Source organism: Pelmatolapia mariae, linkage group LG18 (genome assembly GCF_036321145.2).
Source record: "Pelmatolapia mariae isolate MD_Pm_ZW linkage group LG18, Pm_UMD_F_2, whole genome shotgun sequence".
Lineage (NCBI taxonomy): Eukaryota > Metazoa > Chordata > Actinopteri > Cichliformes > Cichlidae > Pelmatolapia > Pelmatolapia mariae.
This window is the reverse complement of record NC_086243.1, coordinates 23,095,483-23,121,217: the sequence shown is the minus strand read 5'-3', so window position 1 is coordinate 23,121,217 and position 25,735 is coordinate 23,095,483. Positions and strand designations below refer to the sequence as shown.

The 25,735-nt window shown below is 39.2% G+C and overlaps 1 protein-coding gene across 1 annotated transcript; it reads left to right on the top strand.

Moving 5' to 3' along the window:
• The first annotated feature begins 1,576 nt into the window (after positions 1–1,576).
• Positions 1,577–25,525, top strand: mfsd14a2 (major facilitator superfamily domain containing 14A2). The gene is made up of 12 exons (XM_063462208.1): positions 1,577–1,822; positions 4,631–4,726; positions 8,791–8,853; positions 14,520–14,647; positions 14,782–14,896; positions 14,983–15,201; positions 16,701–16,814; positions 17,725–17,796; positions 18,605–18,717; positions 20,315–20,412; positions 21,509–21,666; positions 21,775–25,525. The coding sequence occupies exons 1-12, from the start codon at positions 1,736–1,738 to the stop codon at positions 21,985–21,987; spliced, it is 1,476 nt and encodes a 491-aa protein (XP_063318278.1). The 5' UTR covers positions 1,577–1,735; the 3' UTR covers positions 21,988–25,525.
• The last annotated feature ends 210 nt before the right edge of the window (positions 25,526–25,735 follow it).

Below are 25,735 nucleotides of genomic sequence, written 5' to 3'. Positions count from 1 at the left end.
CAACGTGCTGCAACATCCTCTAGTCACTAATGTATTTATTTTCTGTCGCGTGTTAAAGGTTAATAGGAAAAAATTATTTTGATTATTTTATTACTCAAGAATAAATTTAAAAAAAATGAAGCTGGAAATTGGGTCAAATCATAACAAGTTGAATTTAAATGTAATGCTGTTGACATTCAAACTCATATTTGCGGCAAATTTAATAAGTGAGTATTTAATTGGAATACATGTTAGAGTATTTTTTATTTATTCCAATAGCTGGGAAATTACAGTGTTACAGCAGTCAACAGTGAAACACAACTCAGTAAAACAAACACAACATCGCAGAATGAAGTAAAGGTATGAAATGACACTAGAATACAAAAAAGTGAAGCGCTGACCACATCAAAATCTAAATGTCAGACAATTGGAGCTTAAATCTAAAATGTATGCGGATATTGTCATATGAGGTGGTTTTGAAAAACTGTGACACTGGAAAAAAATCACATCATATGTGAAAATATCAAGTTATCTCAAAATCTTTACTTAAAAACTTTAAATTTCTACTTATTTACTGGGAGGTTTGAGTTGGTAAGTTGAAATTGTGAGATTCTTATTTTATGCCCGTAGGAGAGATACAGTTCTAAATTTTAATGTTCTTGTATAACAGCCATAAAGTTTTTACTCTATTTAATTCTAAATGACATTTCAGTCACAAAAATGTGAGTTCAAACATGATATTAATTGAATTTCGTCTTAATTGATTCCGCTCTTCAGAAGGCCAAACTTGGAGGTACATGTTTTGTGTTTTTTTTATTTGTGGCTCACTGTGAATGTTACATCTGCACGCATCCTGTGGTGGTTTTGCGTTTCCATTACCCAGAAGTCTAAAACTTTCTCCACCCTCTCTGAGGGTGGAAATAAATTTGTTTTAATTTCTTTTTTCTTTTTCTACTACACAAGCAAAAAGAGGCACCAGTCCCTATTTGCTTTACATAGTAAATTTTATGTTTATATATAACTAGACCGTTTTTGCTGATATTTTAAATCATAATTTTCTTATAACTTTTTCACATTTCTTATTTGTTTTTATCAGTTGGTGTTTACATATTTTCTCTCCCACTGTATTGACTTTTTAATGCCATACAAACTTTTATTTTAAGGCTACATGTAAACAAACTTTCACCTACATCTATACATATATGTACTTATGGATTCTCTTACACACACGCACAATCGCTAATTTAGTATGCATACTACACAATCTTAATCCTAGGTTTAATAAAATAGCCATCTTTAGACTATGATGTTCATTAAATATTTTGAGCGTGAATACGTATTTCCTCCAAAGGAATTTTCTTCACTGGGTTCGAAGAAGTAATCAGACACGGTTTACGTTTCTTCGTAAAAGCAGTCACTCTCCAAATAAGGCATTTCCTCTTTGTTACCCGCGATGTGATGCGATAGCGTTGACATCATCTGAGCCAATCCAACGCCCTGTTCCGCTTCAGCCTTGTATTAGACAGCCAATCTCTGGACGTCACTCCGCCAGAAGGGGTGGGTTGACGTCTAGTACGGGAAGCCAGGCTGAGGTGAGGTGGGGAGGAGAGATCACAAAATAGTTAGCTCGCTGCTAGCTGCCTCCTGGAGCCGATTTGCCCGAAGTGCGATGAGCCCAGGAGGCGAAATTAGTGTGTTTTTTTGGTTTTGATTGGCGCAACGATGACCCTCTGACCCCAAGAATGGACATAAGTTAATGATGACGGGGGAGAAGAAGAAGAAGAAGCGGCTGAACCGCAGCATTCTTCTTGCAAAGAAAATTATAATAAAAGATGGAGGAAGTGTGAGTTAAATATTTATTTATCTCCCGTAAGTTAGCCTGCCATTGAGTTAAACGGGCTCTCGGCCGCCTGTGCTGGTGTGTTTATTTCGTGAAAACACTCGAGGTAATGCAGCTTTTGTTGCGGCTGTCGGTGGTAGCGGGCAACGTTGACCGTTAACGGAGGCTGGGTGTTGGGAGGGCTAACACTGCTAGCTGTGGGCTAGCATTTCCAGTATTAGCGGCCTGCGTTAGCTGCTTGTTAACACGTCAGCTCAGGTAACGGTAGCTCGTTGATACCGTCGTTAGCTCTGTTTCTTTTATTGATACCGCAGCCATTCAGTTACCTTTACTTTTAGCTTTTTCACTCTACGTTAATGCTAATAGGAACGCACATTTCTTTAAATTATTTGGCACTAAAAGCACCAGCTGGGACTAGCTCAACGTTAGCTTACAAGCATATGTGTTTAATTGGGCTTATTTTTTATTTGCCCTTACTAGCTGAATAGTTACATCTGGGTAGTTTTAAGGTGCTGTATGCGGTACAAAGCTAATGTGCAGTTACTTGGTTAATCTTATAAGTAGGTGAGGGCAGTATATTTAAACATGGGGTTTGGTCATGTTGGTTAAAAACAAGCAGAACACAACATCGGACAACTAAAAACATTGGTATTAGCTTCCGGATTTAGAGCCAATCCTGATCTGATGTAAGGTAGGATAAGTGTACGTTAGCTGTCCAGAGTTTGGTGAGTCAGGCCCTATTGCCATATTTATTCTCCTGTCTCTGGTTTATTGACACCTGTAAAGCTGTAATGTTGTGACATTTTTTTTATTTTGGATATTTGTATAAAGTTGCCTTGACTAAAGGGCAACTCCCATACAAGGGATTATATAGGGGATTCATTTAAATTTGTTTTGACTGTTGACTGTAGATGGTGGTGATTCTCCTAAATTAGGCTGCTGGCAGAGTGTGAGTATGGTGGAGCTGTTATAAACTCAGTGAGGCATCTGTACCGGTTACGTAATCAGTGGGACAGTAATGCCAAACATACTGAAAATCCATATGAAGACTAACAATTGTGATCATAATGAGAAGAACCACTTCAGATGATCACCTTACTTGATGGGGCTCTTTTCCACTCAGGCTCCATGTTTGTAATGAGTCTACTGTGGCTGTGACTAGTTCTGACCACTCAGCTATTAAGATTTCATTTATGAACATTGAGCAGGAGTGAATGATAGCATTAGACTCCCTAGTCAATGGCAGTGCATTAAGCTCTGAATGCGTAGCAGGGTGTCATTTAAATGGAGAAGTTGCTGCATCCATTCAGTGACACAGTTAGATGTTGTTCTTCATTTTCTCAGAGAAGCAGGCATCCCAGGGATACAGTTGTGATGGAGCAAAAAGGGTGGGAGCTTATTTGATTTACGCCCCTGTCAGGCCTGCAGGCTAGTGTGGTATGCTGGGAAATTACAAACTGCACAAGAGAGTCTTTCGGTTTAGGCTGACGTATTTTATAGTTTCTACAATTATCACACAAAGTCGTTTCCTGCCATAGTTTGTTTTCAGTGTCCACGTACACGGCATCATGCGACATCTTCACCTTTGCAAAGATTAAATTGAGCTGGAATATAGTGACTTCCTCCCCACGGTGTGGCTTTTATATAAGGCAAAGGGGATTTCTATTTGCGTGTTACTCATTACAGATCTAGGCCTTTATTTTAAGAGTGACCCAGCAAGCTAAAATACAAACTGTTGTACTATCTCATCTGTTAAATCAAACTGTATAATTTAAATTTTTATGTATTTAGTCAATTATGATTGAGTAAACTTGGGTTTTCCCCTGGTTTAAAATGGAATTTTGGGTGGTTAGCATGATTGGTTTGAACATTACTAAGAGTTGCCTTAATTGTTCATTTCTTGTTATTTCTGTCTGTTTGATAATGAAAAATAAATTTTAAGCTTCAGGAAATGAAACTCCACTTTAAAGAAAATGATTCTGGAGATTTTTACTTTGTGAGAAGGTCAAAACCTATTTGGTAGGCTCCAGACAAACCTCGCATCTCTTGGTAAAAACGAATCCTCTTGATTTACATTCTGGTCATTGTGTTGGACTTAGTGCAATTCATAATGAGAGCAAAGCAGTATAGATGTGTCTTAATGTTGTAAGTATGTAATGCATTAATGTAACCACTGTGCTTCTTTCGCTCATGTCAGCTTGTGCAATTTAGATTTGGATGCTGCATCATTTACTGCAACTTCCTGTTGTAAAGTGCGTTCAGAGAAGTGTGTTGGTAACAAAATATTGCTCATAACTTGGCTATTGCTAGTGAAAACAAATGCTAGTTTAAGTAGAAGCAATCTGAGGTTATCTGTAAGGTCATCTACTTATCTGCAGGCTAAAATACAAAAGAAACATTTCTTACTCAATAAGTGTCCTTTAGTCTATTTTATTCATAGTTTTCACATAATTTATGTGCATGTTAATCTCCTAATCATTGTTTAGTTGAGTAAATGTAGTTGTTTTATGCAGAAAAAGCATATGAAATATGATTATTTAGCAGTGTATCTGTCAAGTCAAAAAGAAAAAATCTCGTAGTTTGGACATTTGTTCAAATACAGGGTATGAAGTGAATTTCACTCTTGTACCCATCTGTGGGTTGTTCCACAGAATCAGGCGATGTGGAGTCTGTATCATTTAGCAGATTCCAGCTCTAGGTTTGATTTGTTAATGTCTTCCCATGAACAGGCACTTAAATGCATGTTACGGTCTCTGTTGCTTGTCAGCTAACCGCCTTTCTACCTGTATGTCTGTGTTTGTCTCCATTCAGCCTCAGGGAATCGGGGAGCCCAGTGTTTACCATGCTGTGGTGGTCATCTTCCTGGAGTTTTTTGCATGGGGTCTACTCACTACCCCGATGCTCACGGTAAGCCTAGTGTACGCATGCACATACACACTCTGTTATATATACTGACATAACTGTTTATAGTCTAACACACCCACCTTTCCTCCTTTAAAACCCCAGCCAGCAAGTGGCATTTCCCAGACCATTGGTGTCTATGAATAATTGAATCTCCAATCGATTGAGCGAGACCCTGGGTGGCGTGGTTTTGGTTTTTGTGAATGTGCATTGGCAGATGTTTTGCCAGCAGCTAATGAACTGAAAAATATGAAAAGGCCACCAAAGTGTTGTATTGTCTGAGCACTAGTTCTTTGTCTAAAAGGCTTATCAGGGGGTCGCTGGTTGGTGCCGTCAGCCCGGAAAACCACACCATACAATCACCTCGCTGCACCACAAAGCAGCGTGGGGTGGGGTGGTTCCAAGTATTTGACTCAGACAGTTTGAACAGTGTCATTTACAGGAACTTCTCTCTAAAACGTCTCAATCAAGAAGTATTTTGCACAATTTCATATCTCTTTAAAGAAATAAAGGGCTAAGATGACTGAGACCAATGAAGTACTTTAGTTGATACCAGCAGGGATTGTGTGTTCATCAAGCCTGTAGACTCCTGGTGAAGAATAGGGCCGCAACAACACCACACCAACGGGGGATTGTATGTTAATAGTTTTCTCCAAAAGTTGATTCTGTTCATCTGGACGTAGCGTTTTCTGGGAGAAACGTTTCGTCACTCATCCAAGTGACTTCTTCAGTCTCAGCTGACTGCAGGTTTCCCCAAATCTTATAAACAGTACATTTGCATAATGACTGAAACCAGCCCACTGAAGGAACAATGGGCTGTGAGGTCAGTTCCTTAATCATAATTATGCAAATTGTCATGACCATTGATCAACAACCACTGACCAAAACCCACTGATCAATGGCCATGAGTCCCATTCACAGAGATAGTTAGTTTTCATTCTTCTCACCCTGCCTTTTCACATTTCAGCCAAACTCGGCATTTACTGAATTCTTTCCTTTCTGGTTTTTCCTTGGGGGTTTTTTGTGCACATTCCTTTTCCTTCTCATGTAAATGTCTGTGAGGAGAAACTGGTATCTCAAACAAATGATGAGTAAACATCTGTGAGCCACATGATGTAAAGCAGACAGGCTTACGCAACGCGTGCTTCACAGCAGTCTCCTGTTTGAGGAGCTTGTTGTATGTGTAACTGTTTAGCATTAATTACTGGTTGGATGGGTCGGGTGGATTTGGGGGGCTGTTGCCTTCACAATCCCTGGACAGAGGCAGGATTTGCATTTTAGACTAATCAGAGGACGCCTGAAGATGAGAGCCACTGCTTCACTGCTCCCAGTGAGTGCACTGCTTCATTAGTATCCAGCAGCAACAGTCTTCACAGAGCATTCAGAGTGTGTGTGTTGGGTAACTGACTCCAAGAGGAAAACAGGGGTTTCTTAGCTTTGCCATCAGCTTTCCCTCAGTACCCCCAAACAATAATCAGATCCTGTTGTTGTCCCAGTTGTGCTCATCGTGTCCTAAACTGCTTGTTCCTGCGCCAGTGTCAATGAACCATATCTGCCGTGTACTTTAAACCTGTGAATTTCAGCTATCTGAACGCCTGTTTCTGTTCTGCACCCACTAATAATGAGCTGCTTGACTATGGCAAAAATCAGAATTGCATTTAATTTGGTTAATACTGAGATCATGTTTATTTAACAGGGTTACTCTCGGACTTGCAGAAAAAAATAGTGGATTTTTCCTGCCATCAAAAGACACGCTAGGTACAGTCCTTAAGAAATTTGTTAGACCACCTGTCGTAAATTAAATGCCAGAGAGAAATAAGTCAGAAACTTGTTTAAAACTGAAAATACGCTCAGATTTGAGCTAGAAAACCAGATTTCTCTGAGAAGTTAGAAATTAATCAAACAGATTTCAGGAATGCAAGTCAGTGACTGTAATTTGCCATTTCTCTTTTTGTTGTTGTTGTTTAAAAAATTCATGGATAACAAGAATTATTATATTCGACCATTACACTGGGTGGAGTCTACTAATTTTGTTAAGTCCCTGCAAAAGAATTTCTTAATCTCAAGAGTGTCACTTCCTCATTAAGTCAAGAATAATAATAAATACACTGGTTATTTTTATGCTGTACAACAATTATTATTATTATTATTTTTTTAACAGAAAAGTGTTTCAGCAAACCTTTAATGTCAAAAATATTGAACACTTGAGACTGACAGTTCCCACTTTTTTCAGCTTTATTTACAGATTCTTGATTTTTAGCAAATTGGTAAACATTTACTCTTAACAGAGCAGAGTGAAACAAATATGCTATAAAACAGAAATAATCATTTTGTTGATCAGTCTCTAACCACTCCACTCCGGAGATAATAACACCGAGGACAAAGGTTATTTATAGTTAACTAAAATTAAACCAAACAAGTAGTTGATGTCATTTTAGTTAGCTGGAATATAAATGAACACTAGACTTTAAAAAATGTAAAAACTAAGACAATATTGTGTTTAGGTTAACCAAAATAAATTAAAAGTTTAGTTTAGATTCAACTGACAAAGTCTTTTTAATGTATCAGCACCATCAACCTGAGATGCCTTTGAATTTATTGAGATGGCAGTGTTTTATGACATTCGGCCATTTGGTTTGTAAAATTTCTCTGTTAGTACAACAAACAGTGGTTGTGAAACCAACAAAAACTGAAGTGAAACTAAACATTTCTAACCGATAAAAACTAAACTGAAGGAGTCTAACCCATCGTGGTTGCTAAAAGTGAAACTAAAAACACACATTTGAAATTAATTTTAAACAAAAACTAAAGAAAAATACAAAACTGTAGTCAGCATAGCGCTGACCAACCCTGGAACCTTTATTAGTTTAGTAAACTTTGCAGGTCATTTGACTGCTTAAACAAATGAGCCTGTGAGTTTATCTTCCCAACATAAGCAGAACAAAAGCAACTTTATCGTGTTTCCTTCCCGAATAAAAAGTTGGCACTCCAACATGTTCGGGTCAGCTGTTGTGGAAAGGAAAACTCCGATTTACTAGGGAACACGTTGTCTGGAGCCTTTATGATCTTTGCACATTTGCAGTTCGATTGTATTTAGTGCTCACAGGTGGATGGGAAGACAAGTTTGTCTATTGTGTGATTCAATGTGAGCATTGAATCATGTTGTAACAAGCCATTAAAAAAATAAATTTAAAAAAAAAAAAAACGAAGGAGGGGAAAAAGCCAGGTGCCAGACTCTTTAGTCTTTTTTTTCCTCCTTTTTTGTGCAAGTTTTAACCTTTTTCAGTGACAGTGAAGTCTCTGTGATCTTTTTTCTGTTTGTTTTAAACATGCAAAGCAGCTACATTGTTCATCCAATCAACCAAGTGTGCCCTTATCCAAGCATTTTCCAAGGGCGACTGCCCAGATGGTTCTTTCATTCTGCCCGGGTTAACAGTTTATATCAAACAAGATTGCACTGTTGACAGGAAAGGACGTTGTAGTGCAGACTTTTTTGCGGTGGCTGGGTTTTTGTTTGTTTTTTTGTTTGTTTTTCCTCCCCCTATCAGCAGCTCTTGACCTTTTGTGGAGGATTTTTTTCCAGCACAATAACAAAACATGAAATTAGGACCTTTCAAAATTATCCCTTTTCTAAATGGACATTTACAGCATTCATAGTAAAAAGAAATAAAATATTTCAAATGGCCCTTCTTGAAGATCTGCATCAAAGCTTTTTATTGAATGAAATGGCAAGCAGAAAAATTTATGTTACAGAATTATATGTGACAGCAATTTGTAAAACTACATCTGCTGTAACCAGTGTAGCAGGGAGACAACGGTTTGTGGTATCATGGAAAACTAAGTATTTTTTTTGGTCTGTTTGTTTGTTTTAAATCTGTGACTTGGTTGGTTGTTGTGTTTTTTGTTTTTTTTAAATATTCATCTGTGTGTTAATGAGTAATCTTATTAAATAATAAAGCTTGCAGTGTTCCTCTAAATAATTGTGATCATGTTTCTTGCCATAATTCTGCAGGCTTAATTCAGTGTTAATAAAGTGGTTTAATTTACTTTTATGTGTGTTTGCTCTGCAGGTATTACACCAGACATTCCCCCAACACACATTCCTGATGAATGGGCTCATTCATGGTGTGAAGGTAAGAGACAGGACAACAAGACAATACAATAACTGGCCGATTCATGTGTCTCACTGTGTAATGTTCAAAGCTGTTGGAAAATGCTCAGACGTGTATGACTGTGTTACATCAGAATTATTGCACCAGAGGTTTTTGTTTTGAAATGTCAGGTTTTCAACCTGATAACTAAACCAGCTTCTTGGGTCTTTTTCTTTATTTTGTGTCAGTGAGAATTTAAAAAATAAATAAATAAAATAAAATAAGGAAATGGGAGAAACATCCTTTAACCATCTTATCAGTGTTGAAGGTTGCATAGGACTCATAAATAACTACATATAACAAATGTTATAGAAATCTGGTTATGTTTCTTGTTATTGAAAGGAAAAACTACCAGTTAGTGCTGGGCGATACGACGATATATATCGTGTGGACGATAGAAAAGTGTCTATCGTGCCATTTGTCTTCTGTCGTTTATATCGTACTAACCCAAATTTTATAAATTATTACATAAAATATATCATTAACCCTTTACAACCGGTCGGAGCTGGCACACTCCGTTTTACCTAACTATTTTTAAATCCCTGTAGAACTGGAACCACGTAAGGTAGCGCAATATTTTTTTTTTTTGCATGTGAAACCGGAGGAGTTGTACTTACATCTTATGCCATTAGCTTGTCCAAGGTCACGGTTTCCTTCCACATATAACTTTGCAGAAATTGCATAAGAAGCACTTGCAGCAACAAAAACATAATATTCCAAACTTGCAGCAACAAAAAGATAATATTCCAGAAACACGCTTTACCGACGTTCATAAGACTTCCTACGTTGGCATATACGTCAGCGCGAACTATCGCATGTCCGTCATTACCTGCCCGAAACCGGAAGTGACGTCATTTTCGCGAAAGGGCCTTATAAGCCTATGTTGGTGTTTTTTAAAAGACATGTTTGACTTTATGCTTTTCTGTATCGTTTCTGGGATGCTTAGAACTCAAATTACACTGTTGGAAATAGTTTATTTTGATGCATTATAATATTTATTTTCATTTTTCCTGCAGTGTATAAAAATTAGTGTATCTCAAACATAAAACTATGAAGACACTCAAAATAAATTTCTCGTGGTTGGAAACTTTTGTATTTACAGTTTTGAGGGATACACCTCTTAAAAAATTTTTAACTAGAAATATATGTAAAAAACAACAACGATTTTCAATTTTTTTGTAGTTTATTGCACTACAAGTTTTTGCAATTTATGTAGTTACTATGGACTTAATGCATACATATTATTAAAATTTGGGCTATAACGGTTGTATTGATATATGGAAACTTGAAATACTCCCACAAGTGGCACTACAGCATGTAAAAACATAAAGATAAGCTCTGGCGGACTTGGTTCTATGGTAGGTCTTAAAGGGTTAAATAGCCTGTGGCAAATATATTAGTGTTGTCTTCTCACTATACATGCTCTTAACTTTATGCAAGAAAAAATAAAGTATGAAAAAATGATATTTTTTGCAAAGAAACTCCGTCTCGTGGTTTGCGAGCTGGTGCTGCTGTACGTGCACCCAGATTTGCGACATACTTTACGGTAACTCAAAACAAAGACTGCACCCTCGGCACTCGCTGTTTACAGACTGCATACTTTCTAGATGACCACAGGTCAGGTCGTATATCGTGATATATATCGTTATCGTGATATAAAATAATTCAAATCGTGATAAATATTTTTTCCATATCGCCCAGCACTACTACCAGTGGATTTATTGGATTTCTAAATCTGCAAATATAGAAGGCACTTGAGGAATGATAACAATCGCACAGTTAGTGCCACTAATCAGATAAAGAGTATCCTAAATCTTTAAGCATGCTTTGGTTTTTGTGTGTGTTTGGTGATAAGTTTCCCCTTCATATGTCATTGCTTAGCCAAAGGTGAATAATTTTTGTTTTTGCTCATTGTGTACATTACGCAAGTTTAGTGAGATTTGTGCAGTAACCATTTTACAAAGACCTTGTAGTTCACAATGATTTTACAACTGCTCCGAGGGTCATCTGTCCTCCACATTATATTTCACAAAATCAAATTAAGTGTAATCAATTAGGGTTCTTTTTTTTCTTTTTCTTTTTTTAAAGCAGGATATAATCTCACTTTAATTTCATCACTGTCAACTGTCAATCATCATTTCTGCAGCAGCTGTGCGAAACAAAGTGATATATGAATGGAAATAAAAAACAAAGCCAATTTAAAAGTACCAAAAAAGAAAAACAAACAGGGTTCTTAAATGACCCCATTAAAATCTTTCCATTATTGTTACTGCACCAAGTGGCCAGTTCCCATAAAAACCCAATTAGTGTCCATCATCATGTTTACCATCAGTGTATTTCCATGTTGAAATATGACTGCAAGCTGTCCAGTAACTGTAGCAGGTTCCCAAGCTGGACTAAGACTAAATGAAGCTCCTTCCAAGGTGATGTGGCTTAAGATAATCTACAGATTGGTTAAGGACATGCTTGTAATCATTTCAAATTTTTGGTTACTAGGATTTAAAAATTGTGGCCCAATCATTAAAAAAATGTTCCAAAGTGAACTTGAATTTGCAAATTTGAGTAATGATTATCACAGTGACTTGTTTTTCCTTGCAAAACTGCAAAGCTTGCTAAATTAAATCCTAAACAAGGTTCCTCTATGACAGGTCACAGCATTTTAAAGATGGTCCCTGTTCTCAGTGTGTGTTGGCCTGTAAGTCTTTATTTATTCTAGATTTAGCATGCCAGCCAGCTATAAGCGCTCTGTTATTATTTTGTTTGCTCTGGTTTAAAGTCTCCATTAGGAGTAAGTAGGGACTGAGGATGACTCACAGACAGCTGGAAAAAGTTTTATATAATTTTAAACTTTGAACATACAGTACTTTGCTGTTCAGTATTTACAATACCCCAAGAGATAACAGAAAGAGAGAAGGAAAACAAACCAAAGAAACCCCTACAAAACAAAAAACAAACAAACAACAACAAACACAAAAATAAGAATAAAATGTATAAGGGACATTCAGTGTACAGTTAACTATGATAGTGATATAGAGAGATGGTATCCGGTCATGATAAGGTGGTCATTTTAAATGTTTCCATGTACATTAGAAATGGCTGCCATGCCTTAAGAAATTTGGTGGTTGAACCTGCCAGTGTACATCTCATCTTTTCCAAATGCAAAACCCTCATGAGCTCTGCAAGCCCACTGTTCATGTGTGGGAGGAGCTTCCTGCTTCCATCTTAAAAGTATAAGGCCCCTTGCAATGAGTGAAGCAAAGGCAATAGAATTCGATTAGTATTTTGGCAGAGTGATGTTTTGAGGTATCACCCCAAAGATAGCCGTTAGAGCAGTAGGGTCATATTTAACGTTATATATCTCTGAAAAGGTGTTAAATATAGACACCCAATAGTTATGAAGATTGGGGCATGTCCAAAAAGTATGAAGGAGTGAACCTGTTTCTGCTTTACATCTGTTACACAGGGGGTCAGCTCCTGGATAGAACTTGGCTAACTTTTCCTTGGAGATATGTAATCGGTGTAGGACCTTGAATTGGAGGAGCCCATGCCTGGCACATATCAAAGAAGAGTGTACCCTATGGAGAAAAGATTGCCAGAGTTCATCTGTTATATTCATCCCAAGGGCTTTCTCCCACCGTGCTTTAAGGATGGAGAAAGAAGGAGATTGAAGACCTAACAATATAGCATAGATTTCTTTAATCGCCCCTCTCTTATGAATGTTTATGTTAATAATAATCCAAAGAAGTTTCCTCAAGTAATTCCGGAATTGAAGGAAATCGACTCTTTACAAAGTGGCGAATTTGTAAATAGCAGAAAAAATGTTGCTGAGGAACATTAAACTGCTTCAGGAGCTGCGTGAATGAGGCAAAAGTTCCATCTACAAAAAGGTCTTTGATATTTCTAATGCTTTCCCATATTCTAAAGGCAGAATCCATCGTGGAGGATGGGAACATATGATTTGAGCAGATAGGTGCATTTAATTGACATTAAATGTAACCCAAACCTTTTCCTACATTGCACCCAGATTCTGAGCGAGTCATACAACAAAGGGTTACGTTTATAGGTGTACTGTTCTAATGGGAGAGCTGAACTCAACAAAGCTGATACGCACGTTTTGCCACAATTGGATGACTCAATTTGGAGCCAAGCTGGAGTGTCTGTAGTAAAATTACTCATCCAGTACAGTAGGGCTGGGCGATATGGCCTAAAATCCATATCGCGATATAATTTGAAGCACGTGCGGTAACGATGTATATCGCGATATATTCTTTTCTTCTGTATAACGTATTTTCCACACTATAAGGCACACTTAAAATCCTTTAATTTTCTCAAAAATCGAGAGTGTGCCTTATGTATGAATTCTGGTTGTGCTTACTGACCTCGAACCGATTTGGGCGTGCAGAAATCTGTTAAAAATGTTTTAGTACAACTTTGGTAAGCCGCACTGCTTGATGGATTGTCAGAGCATTACGGCTGCCGTAGTGAGGAGCTTCCTGGAGTAATCCGGGTCCAAAACTCCGTCTTCTTCAGGTCCCAAAGTCAAATGAATACTGAGAGTTAAAAACGGTCTAAATTCTTTCATCTTTAATAAAATCATCAGCGTTGCCCGCTTTACCATGTGTAACAATTAAGTTTAACATACAGGCATCCATGAAAACAGAATTTATTAAATTTAACGGAGTTACAAGTTAACAGGAAGTTAGCTCGCTAGTTTATACCTAAACATTTCATACCATGTTCTGACTGAGAGATTTTTGAAACTAATTAAAACGTACAGCTCTGCTACCACTTCCAACATAAATGAAGACAGAAAACTAAACAGCAGTGACGTTTGCAGGGTTACTGAAGTTGGGCTAGCTGGTATATAATGTTGTGCTACGTGATTGCTAGCGACACAGCTATGTTAGCATAACATTAGCACAGTGAAGCTGGAGGATGAACGGCAACTTTTTTTTCCACTCGATAAAAGTTAACGTGAGGGATTCTGTATGGACAAATGCAATCGCATAACAGGATGCTATACACGGGCCAAACTTCAGTCAGGAGAACTGAGATTATTCATCCACAATACAAAGTTAGTTATTAATATACTGCAACAACATGGGAATAGAACAGCTGCGAGAGTATTCAACATTAATGAATCAATGGTAGGGAAGTGGAGGAAGCGCAGTGTTTGGCTTTCCCCATATTTCAAAAGTGCTTCATCTCTTTGCTATGACTGTCGCCCGGCATAATTTGCAGATGATAATGGTTGTAGCCGCTGCGATGCTTTCGACCAAAACAGGCGCAGCTGGATGACATCATCAACATGCGCTATCGCAATAGAGCGGTATAGTCAAAATCTCTATCGTTGGCCAAATTTATATCGTTTCTATCGTATATCGTTTATATCGCCCACCCCTACAGTACAGCATATTTTGAATATTTGCTGCCCAATATTGAAAAAGTTTTAGATGTGTGACTCGTCCTAACTTATCTGCACAAGTGTCAGTCATCGAGACATCTTTTACAGTTTTGAAACTCTGAGTTTGAATTCTTGTTCACAGTGTGTGCGTGTTCTTGAACGAAAGTGAAGGTTAGCCATTAGTAACATTACTGACACATCCAGCAGTATCTTATTCCTCTGTTCCCCTCTTCTGTCTTTTCAGGGCCTGTTATCATTTCTGAGTGCTCCGCTAATTGGAGCGTTGTCAGACGTATGGGGACGCAAGTCCTTCCTGCTGCTAACGGTCTTCTTCACTTGCGCGCCCATTCCGCTGATGAAGATCAGTCCATGGTGAGTGCAGAATACTGACGGCTCAGTGCTGAAGCTTTGAAATGCCAGCATGTCACTGATCAACATTAACCAAAACAATCTGTAGTTTTAGCCATTGTGTATGCTCACAGGTGAAGCTTTTGTCTTTTATTCAGGTGGTACTTTGCAGTCATCTCGATGTCCGGTGTCTTTGCCGTCACCTTCTCTGTGATCTTTGCCTATGTGGCAGACATCACACAAGAGCATGAGAGGAGCACTGCTTATGGTTTGGTAAGGAGGCACATTTCAAAAGCTTTTCAAAGGTGTCAGTTAAGAATCTGTCAATTATTTCATCCCTCTTTCCCTCTTTCCTTCAGGTATCAGCTACCTTTGCAGCAAGCCTGGTTACCAGCCCAGCCATTGGAGCCTACCTGTCTGAGGCTTACAGTGATACCTTAGTTGTGATCCTGGCCACAGCCATCGCTCTGCTCGACATCTGCTTCATCCTGGTGGCTGTACCAGAGTCGCTGCCGGAGAAGATGAGGCCAGCGTCATGGGGAGCGCCCATCTCCTGGGAACAGGCAGACCCCTTCGCTGTGAGTAACACAGTAATCTTTACTGATAAATTATCAGTGTACAGGCTGGGCCAACACAACAGCAGTGTGATTTATTAGCTGTTAGTCTCTGGCTTAAAGAAAAACACAAAACATTGTGTGAACACTTACTTCACACATAATTGAATGTTTCTAATTTTAGCTAAGAGCCTTGAGCTGAAAGAACACTTAACACTGTGATTCATAACCAGTGATAAATTAATTGAAATAAGTGAGTAATAATAATGAGAAAAGCAACTACCCTTTACATTCAAAGCACAACGCAAAAAAAATAACTTTTTTTTTTAAATTAATCATTAATAATAATTTTTAAAAAATCCAAATTATGCATTTAATAATTTAGCTGCTGGTTGCGCACTTCTCAGATCTTGGTGCTGCTGACAAGAAAACAAATGATTTACCTGAAGTTGTTAAACTATTTAAAGCATTACTTCACAATGTAGTTATGAAAGCTTAAATCCACTGTTGTGTGGCGTTATGTATTCCTAGAGACTTTCGAAGTCTGGATTATTGGAATCGTGTCTCTTCCAAACTTAATCTTTTCAGTATCAAATTTACTCTGTAAGTACTTTGCTGAGCTGCTGTGAACACATAACACTGGGAGGAATTTGTAGTAAACAAGAGCAGTCTGAGGTTTCATACCAAGGCTGATAATTCCAGCATTGACAACATGCATGAGCTGCATCCCTGGATCCAAGAGGATTATCTAGATCTCGATTAGCTTGTGATATTTCCTTGAACGTCTAGGTGATGTCTCCCAGTTTTACTTTTCTCAGTTCAATATGTATTTGTGAAAATACAATGTGGATGTCCAATTTTGAGCTTTTTCACAATGCTAAAAAGACACTCTGACTTTAGTCAGTACAGTCCAATAACTGCTGGTCAAGCTGCATGTCTGTTAGCATTTTAATGCAAATCTGTCCAATTATTCCTAGAACCTCATTCCCACCAGCAAAAACTTGCAAAGTGTCAAACTGAATGCAAACTTTGTGGTATGTTTTTGCTCTAAGGCACTGCGCTGTGGAGTTTTTCCTCCCATCTCTTGAGAGTTTTCCAGTGAAAACATGTTCAGATGAAATATTTCAATGTCCATTAAGAACAGAAGGAATACATTTCCTCTGTTTAACAGAACAGTCTGTTTAAATGTCCAGATTATGGACTTCTCTCATTTTCACACAGCGTCTTCAAAAAGTCCTTTTATTACAGAGTCGTTATCATTGTTGCTGATGGTTTGCAGATTAAAATAAAGTTATGTTAGCATATATATGTAGCACATGTGAAAGTAAAGCTTTAATTTGAACACTTCACCCTTATCGACCCCACAGCTTAAATATTCATTATGGCAGCACGCTGGACAACAGAGGTGCCTTTGCAGCTTATGGCTTATTAAATAAGTATATTTGATTAAGCGAGCATGTCAGAAACCACTCCTGTTTTGAATTCTTGCTCATGTTAACTCTTCTTGTTGCTCTCTTGGTCAGTCTCTGCGTAAAGTGGGCCAGGACTCTACGGTGCTCCTCATCTGTATCACAGTGTTCCTCTCCTTCCTCCCTGAGGCCGGCCAGTACTCCAGCTTCTTCCTCTATCTCAGACAGGTGAACGCCTAACTTTCTTCCTCACACATTTCCAGAAAGACCACAAATGCCTGAAATATACACCGAAGCAAAATTTAGACACATCACACACACTTGGTGGGACTGGAGCATAAAGGAGATGCTATAAAAGTGTAAAATATAGGATAGTGTGTGTGTGTGTGTGTGGGGGGGGGGGGGGGGGGGGGTGTTTTTTGTTTTTTTTTTTATTGAGGGCAATAAAATTTCTTATTTTTCATTTTGGGTAATTAAAGGCCAAAAAGCTCAGGGACATGGGAAACCTGCCGACCACACACTTCCACTTCCACTGCTCCAAGACTGGCCAAACAGGTTTGCTGAGCAGCCTGTTTCTGGAAAACTAGAGCAGATTCATTAGGTTTCTCCGCGAAATGCTATCAAAGGAAAATCATTGCATTTTTTTTCTTTTTTTACACCCTAGCAGCAATAAGTGGACGGCTTCATTCGTTATGCTGCAGGAGCATACGGGAGCAGCTGTGGGATTGTTTCTGTTTAACTGAAAGTTTCGAGTGGGGGATTGTTTAGTTTGTGTAAACGGTGTCAGGTGAACCAGTTAGGCAGGTCCTTCACACGCAGGCTCATTTTGTGGGGGGAAGAAGCGACGCTGTCGTTTTGGGGCACCAGGGCTAAAATTACCCACCACACCCCATGTCCCCTTGCTGCTGTCTGCATTGATGGAAATAAAAATGAGTATTCCTGGTGTACTTAGCATAAGTACACCAGGAATGGAAAGAACCCATTTTTTTCTGAGGAAAAAGTAGACAGCCTGTGTTACTGAAGACTCCAACCAAACCCTGTTCTTCCAATGTGCACACAATTGAAGGTTTTGTGGTAAGATCTGTGCTCTAATGTTCATGTCCTAACCTGCGATAGCTCAACGCTCTCTCACCCTCAGGTCATAGGCTTCTCCTCAGAGACAGTGGCTGCCTTCATCGCTGTTGTGGGAATCCTCTCAATATTAGCTCAGGTACTCCTGTTTATTTAAATTTGCATCTGATATTAATCATTCTACTTTACTTCCATTAAGCATGATGGGGTTTTGTTTTTGTTTGGGTTTTTTTGGCGGGGGTATTTTTACTGGCTGATTTATTTTCTCAGTCAAAATGCTGTCTTTGTAAACTTTATAGACTGGCTTTTGGATCATGTTGCCCCACTTTCATTGGTCTATTTTGATCGGATTTCTTTTTCTCTCATTTATGCTTTTATTTTAATGCAGCGCTGTCTTACTATTCTTACTATCTCTTATAGTCTCTATTTTGTTGTTTTCCAGCATTATTTTCATGTTCCTGAACACAATCGGTCTGCTGTCTCATACACAGTAATTGCTGTCGATGTCCACCAAATTCATCTTTTCCACACAAAAAAAGACCTCATTTGGGGGTTGGAGGCATTTGTTGTGGCAATGATGATTTTACTCCTGAGACCCAAGTTGAAATCACAGATGGGTTAGGCATTAAAAGCCATTTGGTTAGAGTTGTTAAAACATCATTTTTGGGGTCTCTGACACTTTTTTTTTAGTTTGTTGGTTGACATGGTGACTCTGTGGACCCACATTGTCTGTACAGTATGCTGCAGGCATAAAATTTGCTCCCTACGTTACTTTTAAAGCCGTGCCGTCAAGAAAAACATGGGGGGGTTATGTAAAAAGAAGACGAAACAAAATTCAGCTGCGTTTCAGGACTTGGATGAGAAGCTGTTCAAGTTTAATGTAGGTTTTGATTGTTGTTGATCAGTGCCTGGTATAATTTGGGTCTTTATGTTTTGTGTTCCCTTAGACGGTTGTGTTGGGGATCCTGATGCGCTCTATAGGAAATAAGAACACAATCCTGCTCGGCCTCGGCTTTCAGATCCTCCAGCTGGCCTGGTATGGCTTTGGATCTCAGCCCTGGTTAGTATTTCCTAATGCAAACACTCACATTCCTTCATTTATTCGCATCAGCAGAACTTGAGGTCACCAAGATCCTACTGGTTGAAAATTAGAACGTGTAGTTGTATTTCATATTTCTGTTTTCACTTCCTCCATGTGTAATGTGTGTATTCATGCAGCCCGGGTTGGGAAGTGTAGCATGGTTTCTCTGGTGACTGCGGTTAAATGTTGTAACACCATCCAGCCGCTGTAATGCTGATTGTGTGCAGAACAGCAGGGCTACAAATGCGACGGAGGAGAGTTAAAGAAATGAAGCCAACGCCTAAGTATAAAAGCACTGCGGCTCCTCTAGTGGTCACCTAATCCTAGCTACAAATGCCAGTCAGTTCCCGTAGACTCCAGTGCTAAAATGTCCAACTTCATAGTATTAAAAGCATACTCATAGCCCCTTTGTAATAAATCCATGTGGGTTGAATTTCTTCATAACTCGTAAACACAGTTGCCTCAGTTGGGCGTGGTCATTTTTGGCAGGTGTCCTAACACAGACTATAAAACAGCCACAATCTGAAAACATGCAAATACCTACCCCTTCAACACAAAATCAAGTACAATAACTGTTGTGCCTATGATTTCAAAGAATTAGGGAAGGAAGTTTATCTTAAAAAATCATTTCCAAATAATAAGAAATCATCAGAAACACTATTATTTACTCATCAATCAGCACAATTACATTTAGCATCGTTAAAACCAGCATCTGCATATCAGGACTGTTTCTCCATTAACACTAAAAGCTTTTCTTATTTTTGCAGATAAATTAGAAAAAAACAACAACTTTGCACTACAGCTAGTTATCTATTGGCACTCCTTCTTCACTACCCTGAGAGACCACTAGAGGGAAGCAGAGGCTTACCTAATGCTACTATTGTAACTTAAACATAAGATGTAATATTTTTTATGTGACTCTTTTAAACACATAAATGATTGATTGTGAGAAGTTAAAACAAAAGTGTAGATATTTAACCCTATCAAACTTGCACTTGACTCTCAGTCTCTTTAAAAACAATTAATCGATTTATTTTAAGTCAGATGAATGAAAAATAATATTTTAACCTTTACTTGCTTTAAACCTGCTGATATGAAGAACTCGATAAACCACCACCCCGACACATTGATCACGCTCAGTTTCATTTCTCTTGAAGTGTGGTCATAGCAGCTTCAGTTTCTCTTGTTGTTTTGGCCTGAAGGAGAAGACGGGCGACTATAATATCTATTGATTCTGAAAGAAAACAATCAGCATGTCTCTGTGCTGCTCCTCTTAGCTTTGGTCAATACTCTTTAAATCGGGTTAAATAAAGGTTAGACTGGCTGTGTCATATATTAAGGGGAGAATCCTCCTGTTGCTCACAGAAGGGTAAAAAATCTGCCTTTAAAATCAGAATAGAAATCACATTCTGATGAAATGCACGTTGACACACTGTTGAAGTTTAGATTCTCAAATAAAACAGGAAGTGCAGCTTCATCTAAAACTAGCTTTGTCATCAGAAAAGTGCATATTTCACAATTTATTCCTTGAAGTATTAGGCAAGTAAAGTCTTTGTGTCGTGTTTGGTGACTGTAGGATGATGTGGGCAGCTGGAGCCGTTGCGGCCATGTCCAGCATCACGTTCCCCGCCATCAGCGCCATTGTGTCCCGCAATGCGGACCCTGACCAGCAAGGTAAGAGTGTCATCGGAACAGGGGTCAAAGATGCACAAAAACATGCCTGTTGCCAAATGTCGGCCAACTGTGGCCTTTCCTGAAGTCCCCATGTTCTGCCCGTGTCTGTGTGGGTTCTCTGTGAGTGCTCAGCTTCCTCCCACAGTGCAAACACATCTATGTTAGGTTAATCGGTGATTCTGTATTGGTCGTAGATGTGAACATGAGCATGAATAGTTGTCTATTTATTACAGACTGGTGACATGTGAAAACAATGAAAACTTTGCTCGATAAACTCTAAAAATAAAGATTAAATATTAAGTATGATCAAAGGTTACAGGAAAAAAACAGTTTTAGATCTCTGTGGGAATCCTGTTCTGACCACTTGCACTTAAGTTAATGTGTGTACTGTCAAAAGTGGTGACCTTTCAACTCGCTTCTCACTTTTGAGAAGGTGTGGGGATCAAGGCAAGTGTTGAGCCAAAGCAATGTATTATTATGGCCTAAAACTGCTGCCTCAGCCCACCACAGTCCGGGTTGTTTCCACAGGATGTTCTGCCACATGGCGATACAGTAGACATCAACCCTTTGACTGTTGGTGAGGGGGAAAAAACAATCATGACCCTGATCTTCTTCCTCACCTGAGGTCCTGGACAGTGTATACTGCTCAGATGCAGCTGGAGGCCCAGTTTATCACCTGTACTGATCCTCCAGTGCAATCCCAGGAGGAGATACAACTCCAACAGGATTTGTATCAGGAAGGGCATCCGGTATGGAAAATTGGCCAAATCAAACTTGCAGCCCTCTGTGGCAACCCCTTGTGAATAAGGGAGCAGCTGTGTACTTGTGTTATTAGAGGGGTAGCTATGCTCCACATAGTGGCTCGTCTAGAGTATTTAGGTCGGCGGTTGATATTTTTCAAGGTCCAGGAGAGAACATATCATTGTAATAAATGATCAACATAATTCCCTTCATCTGTCAGTGGTTTTAATGCATTAGATAACCCGTTCAGAACCAGAAACTTGTGTCCATTTAAATGTTATTGATTGAATGTTGTGTGTTTCCAATTTTTTGTGGGGGGATCTACTGAAGGTTTTTCCATATGCGTCTTGTTCAGGTGTTGTTCAGGGCATGATCACTGGAATTCGAGGCCTCTGTAGCGGTTTGGGTCCTGCTCTTTACGGCTTCGTCTTCTACTTATTCCACGTGGAGCTGACCGACACGGATGGCTCTGAGAAAGGTGCCAAACTGAACATGGCCAACCCCACTGACGAGGTGAGCTTGAATTAGAGATGACATTAAAGCCATCTGGAAGGATGTGTATACAGAATTTCCTTATTCATGTGCTCCATAATGACCAAAGTGTTGTCTTCTCCTTCTTAGAGTGCCATCATCCCAGGTCCTCCCTTCCTCTTTGGTGCATGCTCAGTGCTGCTGTCTCTGCTGGTGGCGCTGTTCATCCCGGAGCACACGGGTCCCGGTATGAGGCCTGGCTCCTACAAGAAGCACAGCAACGGGGCACAGAGTCACTCCCACAGCCCGCAAGGCAGCGGGGCAGAGGGCAAGGAGCCGCTGCTGGAGGACAGCAGCGTATAACCTCAGCTCAGGGGGGGCAGACTCCCTCGCTCCACCTCAAAATGCCCTGCACACATGGACAGATACACATAATTTATCACAAGGACACACACACACCTCAGGCACACGTCACACTCGAGTGCCGCGAAGAGATGTTTGTCTGTTTTGCTGTCCACAGCACAAAGTTGGGCGCTCCTTCCTTAGCAGCCCTTTTCTTTATAATAGCTGGGTTATTGTGAGGACTTTCTAAAGACCCTGTGTGAAGAAAGCGTGTCGAGCATTATCAGGGCTGCAGTGGAAGACCGTGTCTGTGTGTGTGTGTGTGTGTGTGTGGCTGAGCTGGACTCCAATCTTTGGTTTGTCTGAAGTTGTAACAGTGGAGCACACAACAGCTTGTCCCCCTCCTGGTGCGAAACAGAACTGAAGTGACTTTGGTTTAAAGTGCGAGTGGGGATATATCTCTGATATGTTACTAAATACCTGTGTGACTCTTGATTATTCCTCTTTAGTTAGCCAAGTGGCACCTTCGTTTGTCCGAGAAGAGCGTAACGAACGCCCTTTCACAAGCTAACTTGTCTTTATGACTACAGCTCTGTTTAGGCATCCAAGAAGGAAACATAGTTCTTCTTCTGTGTGGACAACAGGGGAGCGCAGCAGCTGTTAAACCTGTGAAAGGAGCCTGCAAACCAGTATTGGAGAGGCGCTGCCTAATTGCAGTCAGGGTTGGCAACCAGTTCAGATACAAAAAGCTTTGTTAGGACCAGGTTTTGTTCAAATATCAAATTTCTTACAGAGAGATGACTAGAAGAGACCACTTTATTAGCTCAAAATGGTTTTTCAATGTTTACTTGCCATTCTCTAGATTAGTAGTACAGTTTGGGTTGTATATTTTTCTCTTTTCAAACTGAAGGCTAGTTGTGCTTCAAGTTTTTATTCAAGAAACAAATGTTGCCTTGAAGTCACTTAAGATATATATGGAGACATTACGTAACCTGTATGAAGACCGAGGTCTGAGAAGGCTCTGTAATCTTGCGCTATTGCTCCCATCGGAGCCGTTACACACTTTTTATTCCTTTGTATTCATGCCCTTCCTGTTACTTTGTTTCCTGACGTTTATCACCATCAAGTTGAGGCTTACAGAGACACGGTTTTATTTTTAAAAAGCCTCTGGACCATTTGGAGCTGGAGCATTGCTATCAGGATGTCGGTGTCGGCACTGACTGTTTGAATTGATATCATTAGGTTCAGCAGAATATCAGCCATGCTGCAGTAGTAGTAAATACAAAGGCTAATCAGTGTGGCGTAAAGTGGTGGATAAGAATCATAACTGTGTCATGTAGTCCCTGACGTTTAACCTGACATGTGTACACTCAAAGAGGCAGGCCACGCTTCTCCAAATGCCTGACATGAAGCACCTCACAGACGTGTCTGGCAACTTATGTAGAAGCTCTGCCGATGCCAGCCTGCGCCACCTAAGAGGCAGAAACGAATAGCAGTAGTGGATTAGATGGCTGAAAATGTTGACGTCATCCTCAAACAGTGAAGCAAAGTAAAATCTGGAGGTTGTGTCAGTGTGGAGAGTATTGAGAAATCTGCAGTCATCCCAGATTTCATTAGTTTGAAAAAAGAGAAAAGAAGAAGAAAATCCACTTGAAAGTGTAAGCCCTGAATTTTTATTATCGTTAATGCCTGCAGATGTCTCTGGGTTGTTCTGCAGGTCTGAACCGCTGCTGCCACGTTTTTGTTTTTATTTTTTATTTTCCCCTGTCAACAGGTGGCGCTGTCTGTACCTGGCATGCCTGTGAGGCGCTTGTGTGGGTTTTTTTTTTTTTTTCTTTTTCTTTTTCTTTTTTCGGTCATTTGGATCAGCAATACTGCGTTCCCTTCGTTCACATATTATGTCGCCACCTTTCCACATTGTAACTTTGACTTGTGAATGCCTCTCGTAGCTAACAACTGGTTTCATGCTGTTTAACATCTGTATGAACACGTATTTAGTGCCATATCTTCTTGATTTGCTTTTTTCTTTTGTACTGTATGTGTGTGAATGTACACTTGTGTGATTTGAGTGTTATTGTTCTTTTTATTTTCTCTTGTCTTCATTTCTTTGACTGAAGATTTAAGTTTTAATGCTATTTTTTTTTTAATAGCTTTTTAAAACTTCAGTCATTTTTTAGGATTAGTTGTCAAAATTGGATGGGAAATTATCAAATGTCCATCTGTCCCCTTTGTTATGTTTGTTTTGGATTTTTTTTTTTTTTTCAGCCTCGGTCTTCATTTAATAACAAGCATTTCACCTTGGTTTGTTAAGCTCATATTTTTTCCAAGATTTCTCTGAATGTTTCGAATGAAACTGAACATGTTGACCACACAATACCCTCAATCTTTAGGGGTTTTTGTCATTTAAGAGGGGATGTTACTACACAGGAGGCCAGTATTCCCTTTTTTTTTTTTTTTTTTTTTAAATCATGTAATTGAAAAACAGAAAATCAAATCCTGCATAAATTGGTAAGATTCTGCACCAGCCCCCCACCACCACCCACGTGCACACCTACAGCCTCCAAGCAGACGACTGTAAATGTACAAAAATCACCTGTACCTAGAGAAAAATGTATATATTTATTCCTCAAGGAGATGGCCACCTCTTGGTCAATTTGGTTGTATGGTGCAATTATTATTATAATTACTATATATTTCTCCAGAATTACCTGCTAGCCACTCCTGTTTTTAGTACAATGTGGTTTGTGGCCTGAACCCCCCTCTTTGTGTGCCTAAAATTAGCCAAGAAATGAGTATGGCAACCTAAGTAAGTAAAATGGTGGTTATTAATGTAAATATGGGAAACTAATGATAAACTATTTATTAAAGGTTTATTGTACAATGAAACGTTTCAGGTTGCCTCTGTTTTCTGGGTGGGTAACACAGGTGAAATTGTGTTAATGTGGCAGTGAGTGAGAGTCTGAGCAGCGATAATCATTTGGTCGTTTCGTTTAAGGCGATGATCCTATAGTTAATGGCTGCTAAATCCCAGTGAATCTCACTATAAACTGGTAGCATTCCGGTTGGGCTTTACTTGCTGTTATATTACTGCCCCCCCTCCTCCCCCTCCCTGTTTTCTAATGTAATGCTCTGACTTTGCTGGCTGTTGGTTTAGTAAACCTGCCCTTTGAAGCTTAATGGTACCACTAATGCCTCCTCCACCTACACAGTGTATATAGTCGTGCATTGACCTGAGCTCATTTATGGGTGGTGGATTTGTAATTAAATCCACATGGAGGCGGTAGTTACATCTGGCAGAAACTTTAGAGTCTTCTCCCTGAATAACAGTGAATGCAAAGTGTGAGATGTCAAAAAAATGTGATATTAATCCAAAATAAAAGAATGTGATAAAGTGGCCAGAATAATTTATTTTTGTTATTAATGTAATGTAGGGGAATTTAATGTCTTACAATTAGCAGCTAATAACTTGCCCATAATTTTGTTGACTTAATGATGGAGTTTTACTGGGTCAGTGCTCAAATCTTAAGGTGATTAATGAGTATTTGCATAATATAAAGCAATGTTTCCTGTTTGAAGCCTTACTTGTAGTAGTTGTAATTACTGTTTTCTTTTGAAAAGCTCTTGTGGATAAAATTGTTCAAAAGGAGAATTATTAGATTCATTCATTCTTCCATAAAGACAGCCTAACTACCCCAGCTTTCTTCTGATTGGCTCTAGATTTAAACAGTAGGTTTGAACAACAGGTGGTTAGAGTTGATGGACGTACAGC

Excerpts from the sequence above, each read along its gene's own strand:
- mfsd14a2 (XM_063462208.1), top strand. The coding sequence starts at position 1,736 with ATGATGACGGGGGAGAAGAAGAAGAAGAAGCGGCTGAACCGCAGCATT. Across the intron at positions 17,797-18,604 it reads TCCTCTCAATATTAGCTCAG|ACGGTTGTGTTGGGGATCCT; the intron begins GTACTCCTGTTT and ends GTGTTCCCTTAG. Across the intron at positions 21,667-21,774 it reads TGGCCAACCCCACTGACGAG|AGTGCCATCATCCCAGGTCC; the intron begins GTGAGCTTGAAT and ends TCTCCTTCTTAG.